Source organism: Ostrinia nubilalis, chromosome 6 (genome assembly GCF_963855985.1).
Source record: "Ostrinia nubilalis chromosome 6, ilOstNubi1.1, whole genome shotgun sequence".
NCBI lineage: Eukaryota > Metazoa > Arthropoda > Insecta > Lepidoptera > Crambidae > Ostrinia > Ostrinia nubilalis.
In genome coordinates this window covers 7,590,622-7,598,070 of record NC_087093.1, presented here as the reverse complement: position 1 = coordinate 7,598,070, position 7,449 = coordinate 7,590,622, and the positions used below count along the sequence as shown (strand labels likewise).

The window sequence follows — 7,449 nt, the reverse complement described above, 5'->3', positions numbered from 1 at the left end:
GCGGGCAACGAGCGGGCAGCGCACTCCTTCTTTTGCCCACAATAAATCGAGCGTTAGGAATAAATTTGAATCGAAATAAAATTGTCGCCGTTGTTCAAACATTTCGTTTGCGAATAAAAACAAATATCTCGACAACACAACCCCGAACACAACATTTCGCCGCTAAAGCGCCGCGCGAGCTGCCCGCTTGTTTCGAGAACGGGTCTGCGTTGCCCGCCCCGCTCCCGCGCCGCCGCCGCTCCCGCCCCGCTGCCCGCTAAACTCGAGGCTGAGGCCTAAAAAGAGAGGTCGGCCCACAGAGAGCGAGATAGAGATAAGTAGGTATTTGACTCAAGTTTTTGTTCCAAGTGTGGCCTCCATTTTTATCTTTAGCTTCATGGTGGTGTCAACGTTGTCTTGTCATTTGTCATCATGTCAATTGTCATACTCTTTTATGCTCTTTGTTGTCATGTGTCAATTTTCAACAATTGCTGATGCTGAATGTGCACATCCAAAAGTACCTAGAAATATTAAATAATTATTTAGAAATGATAGTTTGATCGCTACATTTATTTTCTGTAGCTGTTAATTCGAAGATGTCATGGAGGACGAAACTACCTCTTGTAAGAAAACGCCCACTTGGCAGAACTGTATACATTGCCCAAGTCTGGTATTCGGTAGTGCCACGGAGTTCGAAAGGTTTGTTCTGTTTGGTACAGTGTAGCTTTTAAATAATGTCTAGCATTATTAGATTATACAAACTACAACTAGTATTACTTTCAGGCATATTCAAGATAAACACACAGTCAAAGAAGGATCCATTATTCTGTGCCAATATGGTCAGAATGGTATTTGTTCAGCTTTGCAATTTGGTGACTTGAGAAAAGCAGGATTCAAGTATCACGTGAGGGAATATCACTTGTATTCTAAAAGCACTTCTGAAGATTGGACATTCTATTCATCATCACAGAACCTTCCGGCAGTATTGAATGATCCTAATAGAGGTAAACAAAGTAATTTTTTTACTAAAACATGGGGTGACAATTTTGTTGATAAAGTAGAACTTTCTCCTAGTCCTTATTTGCCTGAAATTACTTTATCACATTTTGAACCATATTGCAAAAGAATAACTAGAAGATTACGAAGACATTGTAGACTAAAAGAAAATTTACCTGCTAAAACAAAGTTGCCAGTAGTTGAGGCTTTGTGTGAAGTTCCTGGTGTATTTTTTGAGCAGTCCTTGCCACTGAATGACCCCAACATTTTTTATAAAGTCTTTCCTAGCCTAAAGGACTCAGAAGATTCAAGTGTTGCAATCAGATCTCTGCAAGAAACATTGAGTACATACCTTGATGTTATAGAAATGAAAATTTCTAAGCAAGTTGCACAAAAGTCTGATGCATTCTTTCACGCTATGCTATCCCATGATACTATTATGGAACAAATGGCAAGAGCTGCAAAAACAGTGCAGGTAACACGACAAAATATTAAAAACGTTAAAGAAAACTTGACACTTTGTCCTTTAAAATTAATAAGCTTAACAAGGATCAATCACAATCTTGGTAATGTCCGTGAATTATTAAAGTTAATGAGTACAGTTCAACAAACCCAACCAATGATTCAATTACTTCTAAGTACTTCAGATTATGTGGCTGCCTTAGATTTGATCAGTTCCACCCAAAGAGTGCTGTCTAATCAGTTGTCTGGGGTGCAAGCATTTCGACATCTATCCCCACAATTGACTGAAATGAAGAGATTGATTCACAAAATGCTTAGCAATGAATTTCAAAGATACATAGTAGCAGATTTAAATAGGAATCAACAAGAACATGATTTGCCAGACAGAGACAAAATAGTGTCGATTATATCAGGGATTTTACGCTTAAAAGAGTTCGATTTCATTGATACTTTTAAGCTTGAAGCAATTACATCTATACAGGCCACCGTAAAACAATGTGTTATTGAAATAATTTCTGTAAGAGATGGCAATACCGAAATAGTTCTTCGTGGTTCAAATGCTGATAACACACATTTGTTGTGTAATGAAGGAATTACATTCCTTGAGAAGGCATCTCCAAAATTAATAAAATTGTTCAAAAGAATTTTATCCTTGAATAATTTGATATTAGAAATAAGTCAAATGGATGATGTAACCGGTAGTGAAAGTGAAGAAGCTTGGACAGCTGAAGAATTACTATTGGTAGAGGAAAAACTAAAGAAGTTAATAGTATCTCTATCTGATTATTGTAATGAACGCTGTGCTAATTTGATTGTCACTAAAAGTGATAAAGACTATGCCTTCTCTGATTTATCACAATTATCAAAAATATCAGAACTAATTGACAATTTTTCAAATGAGTGTGAAAAAATTACTGGTCATTACAGTAATGCAATGAGGCTTGCACTAAGAAGCTTTGCTATGAAATATATACAAATCCTACATACTGATAGGAGATCTCAGCTCACCTCAACTCTTAATGCTGAAAGGTGGAAATCTGCTGAAGTTCCCTGTGAATTACAAAATATAATTGATAAAATATGTGAAAATTCTGAAATTCCTTCAACACTTCTGTATCAAAGTGGTAAACCTGATGGAAAATATTTAATAATTAATAATGAAAGTTATGCAGTTGTTGGTACTGTGCAACTACTAATAAAAATCTTACTGGAATATTGTGAAGCAACCAAGCAATCCCCAGTTATAGTCCAGTACATAATTCACTGTATGATAGAACTAATACGACTATTTAACTCGCGCTGTTGCCAGTTAGTACTGGGTGCTGGAGCAATCCAAAGTGCAGGATTAAAAACAATATCAACATCGAATTTAGCTTTAGTATCTCGATCACTCCAAGTCATTTTATGGCTTTTACCTCTTATAAAAAAGCTTCTCGAAAATCTTCATTCTGCAGAACTATCACTTCATCTAACTGGATTTAGTAACATGGAAAGTGATATTGTTAGTCATAAGAATGAAATAGAAAGTAAGATTTGCCTCATAGTAAGTAACATGTTAAGCTCACAGTTGTCTGGATGGGACGCAAAGCCACCTGTACCTTCACAAACATTCCGCAACATTTCCAAACATCTAGTTAAATTGCATGAAGCATTAATTGATATATTACCAATTGAGCAAATAAGGACCATATATAAAAGAGTACATGAAAACTTTAAAGACAAATTAAGAGAACAACTGATTAAGATGAACATAGTCGCTAATGGAAGTCCACAACATGGAGTTGTAACTTCAGAATTAACTTTTTATTTACAAACCCTCAAGACGCTACGAGTAATAAACGAAAGTGATGCAGAAGATAATATATTGTATGATATTTGGTTAAATTAATTAAACTAAAAATATTTGTATGTATGTATCTATTAATATTATTATGATAATTATTATCCAGTGTAAAATTGTTAATCATTCTGTATCTAAATGTACAATGTTCTTAGAAAATATTTTGATAAATGAAATATCCTGTATTGTGTATTATTAATTTGTATAATTATTTAAGAAAAATCTAAAATCTTGGTGATTATGGGAATAAACAACTTATAAATTATTGACCTAAACTTAGTTCAATTCTAATTATCTTTCTTAAATAAAATATTTTTATATGTAGTAGGTATGTAGAGGTAAATTTTTAAATCTCAAAAAAATATTAATTAATAACAGCTTCTATGAGAAAGAAGAGGTAGGTTATCTAATGTTTTTGAGTAGTGGAAATATCTTGCAGTAGCAAGTTAATAATTAAAAAAAAAACCCTAATACCGGGTAATTATTATTGACGGGATATTCTGTGAGTGACCATGAAAGCTACTTGATAAAAAAGGTTGATTCTACTGCTTAATACATTTGAGATGAGACAACTTTTCTCCCAAAAGACTGAAATAAAATTACCTTTCCATACAAATTATTGAGTATTAATAATTTTATCATCAGCAGTCAATAGTCATCTGTATGGGGATGTTAATTTTTTTGGGAATTTGATGTAGGTCTTGTTGTAGGGAAAGTAGTTTCGCAATTGGACAGTAGAATCAACTCTTTTTGTTTGATTGAGTATAAAAAACAACCTGTATCATTTTCAATAATAACTCGGAATTTTGTCAATAATTCTTTATTCCTTAGTACTGTACTATAAAAACATAACAATATCTCAAAAACAGTAACGATTTCTATCTGCCTGGCGACGATAGGGTGCAGTCAGCAGGCTTTTACACTTGAAGGAAGTGGCCGTCGCGGATCTTCCGCCTGTACAAGTCATTGCATAAAATATAAATGACTAAAACGGGCACACTACATGATGACCGGTCGCTCCGATTTATAAGCTCTAACTTGCTTTGCGGAAGATCCGCGACGACCATTTCCATCAAGTGTAACAAACGCCTAAGTGAAGCGCGCCAAACCAAAAATGTTTTACGTTACAGGAATTTGCTTCGATTTGGCGCGTTTCTGTATTACGATGTACTAAGATGGTTAACTAACAATACATTTTAATAAACGGGTCATTCCACAAAAATATGTCAACTCTTAGTCCGCGCCACATTTCACATGGAATATTTGTTGATATTTTATTCCAAAATTGTTAAATAACAGCTCGCAATGTGTTTTATTCATCACCCATTTATATTTTTTAAAACTATTTTTCAAACATCTTAAATTCCTTTTAAATGACCCAAATCGTCAGTCCCTAGCTTTAAACGGCGCTAGGGACTAAGTTACTAGTTAAAGAATGACATTTTTTATATAGTGATAATAACAAAACAACTACATGAAGTATATTAACTTATCTATAAATGTTAAGGTTATAAGTTTTATACTTTATTAAAAGTCATATAGGAGTATGAAAAAATTGAAAATTATAATTTTACCTAAAATAAAGCATAAAGTGACTGGCCTTTTTAGACATAACATAATTAATAAATAAACTATAATTTACACTCATAATTAATCTAAGTCAAAAGCATCTTAAAAAAGTTTGGGACAAAATTACGTCGAAAATATACAGATTTTCATGGAATGACCCATACATACCTACCTAGTACATATTTGGAAGCAAAAAAATGCTACTACAATGTGCCCTAATACGTCGCCTCCTTTGGTACATCCAATTAATGAATAAGGTCAGTGGATTCTGTGGAACTAAAAGTCACTGGCCTTCATGTTTATGAATCATAGAAATAGGAGGCCAATGGATATCTGATTATAAACGCTATACAACTACATAAACACTGAAATGCCATTAACATAGTGACTAACCTTACTTCAGACATAGAACCGAACTTAATTAAAAATAAATTAATTAACGTCAGATTGTTCATGACTATACTATCATTATCTTCTATCACATCTACTAGATGAAGTATTCTTAGTATTTGTACTATTGTTTTAGTAATAAAGTTTAAATCTTTTTTTATAATTACAGTTCTACTTGCTTGTAATAAGTCAGTTTCAGCACTATATTTTGGTAACCTATGTCTTGGACATGGAACAAAATGAAATAATTGAGGAACTGAATAAAGAAAATTAATAATTTGTGGTAAAAAGAATAATAAGACTGTTTTACTAAAGTGGCTTAATATTCCTACTACAGCAAAAGTCATACCAGAAACATAGCAAAATGTATCACCTACGAAAACTTTTGAAGGGTACCTGAAAAAAAAGTTTAAACATTTTAAAAAGTCATACCTATAAAATTTTTCATTCAATTTCATACAAGTAATTAAGTACCTACTAATGCAATACAACTTTTATGCTTATTGTGCAGATGTCTCTAATGGTTTCTTAAGGGGCACAATGTCGCATCATAGTTTCTTAAAAGTATTTAAGCCTGTCCCAGATTTACAAAAATTTTCATCATCAGGTCATAAGCCATTTATAGTTTCTACTGCAGGAGCATGACACTCTTCAATTTACCATAAGCAAATGAAATATTTGGTCTAAAAATATACATATCAGGAAAATTGCAAGTATGTAATTGTGTCTGAAAGTTAAGCCTGCATCATCAAATTTTTCTGGATTAGTGACTATGTTATTATAGTAAAATTTTGTTTAAAATGGGCATAAATTTGGTTTGGTTCTTCTTACCAGTTGTGCTTCAATAATGCTGAAGCTGTGGCTAAATAAGGCAGCATAATGCGCAAAGAGAACATGTGGGCTTTGTATTGATCACCTCTCAACTCTATTATATCAAACACAATGATAGAGATTGCAATTATCACCGACTGGCCTACTTCTAGACCATTGATTCCAGCCAATATGTTTATAGCATTTGTACAAAAAACTGCTAGCATTCCCATGTATATGTAATAAAAACATCCTGAAAACAATAATACCAGGCTTAGTGTGACATGTAGGTGGCTTACTCATAAGATAGATGATGAGCAAAATTTAAAGAAATTTTTATTCTATTCAGTGCAATGAAAAAGGTAAAAACATTTATTTACCAATATTAATGGATACACCGAACCATTCTCGAAGTGGTATTGGTAATATAAATGTGGTAGAATTGAAGTTCACATAGTACACCACTAGTAATGGTAATGATGCTACTGTTGGGAGCAGTAACTTGTACCTCCATCGTAAATCCAATACATCATCAGCAAATCCCAGAAGTAGCATACAACATATGGACAAAAGTGCTGCTAAAACTTCTGCAAACTATAAAAAGAATTAAACTTGAATTACTAGGGGTGCTGCAATAGGTCAATAGCACTGTGTGATTTTGTTGTCTTACCTCATTGTGTGGAAAAGATTCTCGATCCATGAGACTGTTTCCAAACACTATTGGTATGAAAGTAAAACTTGTAACTAGGAAAATGCATCCTGATACCACACCAAGAGCCTCTGGTCTGAAAACAGCATTAAAAATGTTCTAAACTAACAATAATATCTTGAAACTAAAACAAAGATGTATGTAGTTAGGAAGAGTATACCTACATTTTGTTTTTATTATTTTTACATAGATCTATTCCGTATAAACTAGCGTTTATAAATAAATTCTTCAGATTAAGAATTAACCCATCCGTAACGAAATATGCAATTAATGATAAAATTATCACTATAATTAGAGACCACATGATAACCAACCACTTCGGGCCACGTACGAAAAATTTTACTTTATAATGGTAATGATTATATCTTTAATATTACTATAACATGACAACTATGGCACATGCCTTTAAAATTGTAACAAATAACTACAAACGAAAATACAATTCAACCGGTGAACTCCATTTCAATAAAATAAATAAACAACAAACTGTTCGGCCATACTCTCTAATCTGTGGACGGACGACTGACACGTGACCGAGACCGCCCCCCCCCCCCCCATAGATATAGATCACAGATATGGATTATAGTAGATATGTCGCAGGCAAATTGTATGATTCCGCATTTTACAAACGGCGTCGTCAGTTCACAAACGCTCGCTGCTCTATGAAATGCCGAAGGCAAAATGTAAATTGCCT

At 33.4% G+C, this 7,449-nt stretch overlaps 2 protein-coding genes across 2 annotated transcripts; one reads left to right on the top strand and one right to left on the bottom strand.

The window, feature by feature from the left end:
* The first annotated feature begins 461 nt into the window (after nucleotides 1-461).
* LOC135072521 (vacuolar protein sorting-associated protein 54) lies at nucleotides 462-4,921 on the top strand. The gene is made up of 2 exons (XM_063966463.1): nucleotides 462-678; nucleotides 763-4,921. The coding sequence occupies exons 1-2, from the start codon at nucleotides 581-583 to the stop codon at nucleotides 3,323-3,325; spliced, it is 2,661 nt and encodes an 886-aa protein (XP_063822533.1). The 5' UTR covers nucleotides 462-580; the 3' UTR covers nucleotides 3,326-4,921.
* A 22-nt stretch (nucleotides 4,922-4,943) lies between these two features.
* On the bottom strand, nucleotides 4,944-7,244 carry LOC135072519 (UDP-N-acetylglucosamine--dolichyl-phosphate N-acetylglucosaminephosphotransferase). The gene is made up of 5 exons (XM_063966461.1): nucleotides 6,920-7,244; nucleotides 6,717-6,831; nucleotides 6,427-6,640; nucleotides 6,068-6,299; nucleotides 4,944-5,632 (listed from the first exon to the last, which is right to left on the bottom strand). Exons 1-5 carry the CDS (start codon nucleotides 7,057-7,059, stop codon nucleotides 5,146-5,148), a joined length of 1,188 nt encoding a protein of 395 aa, XP_063822531.1. The 5' UTR covers nucleotides 7,060-7,244; the 3' UTR covers nucleotides 4,944-5,145.
* Between the last annotated feature and the right edge of the window lie 205 nt (nucleotides 7,245-7,449).

What these genes read in the sequence shown, in the direction of transcription:
- LOC135072521 (XM_063966463.1), top strand. Translation starts at nt 581, where the DNA reads ATGGAGGACGAAACTACCTCTTGTAAGAAAACGCCCACTTGGCAGAAC. An exon ending in AGTGCCACGGAGTTCGAAAG is followed by an intron (nt 679 to 762) that starts GTTTGTTCTGTT and finishes TATTACTTTCAG; the next exon opens with GCATATTCAAGATAAACACA.
- LOC135072519 (XM_063966461.1), bottom strand. Translation starts at nt 7,059, where the DNA reads ATGTGGTCTCTAATTATAGTGATAATTTTATCATTAATTGCATATTTC. An exon ending in CGGTGTATCCATTAATATTG is followed by an intron (nt 6,300 to 6,426) that starts GTAAATAAATGT and finishes TATTGTTTTCAG; the next exon opens with GATGTTTTTATTACATATAC. An exon ending in GCATTATTGAAGCACAACTG is followed by an intron (nt 5,633 to 6,067) that starts GTAAGAAGAACC and finishes CTTTTTTTTCAG; the next exon opens with GTACCCTTCAAAAGTTTTCG.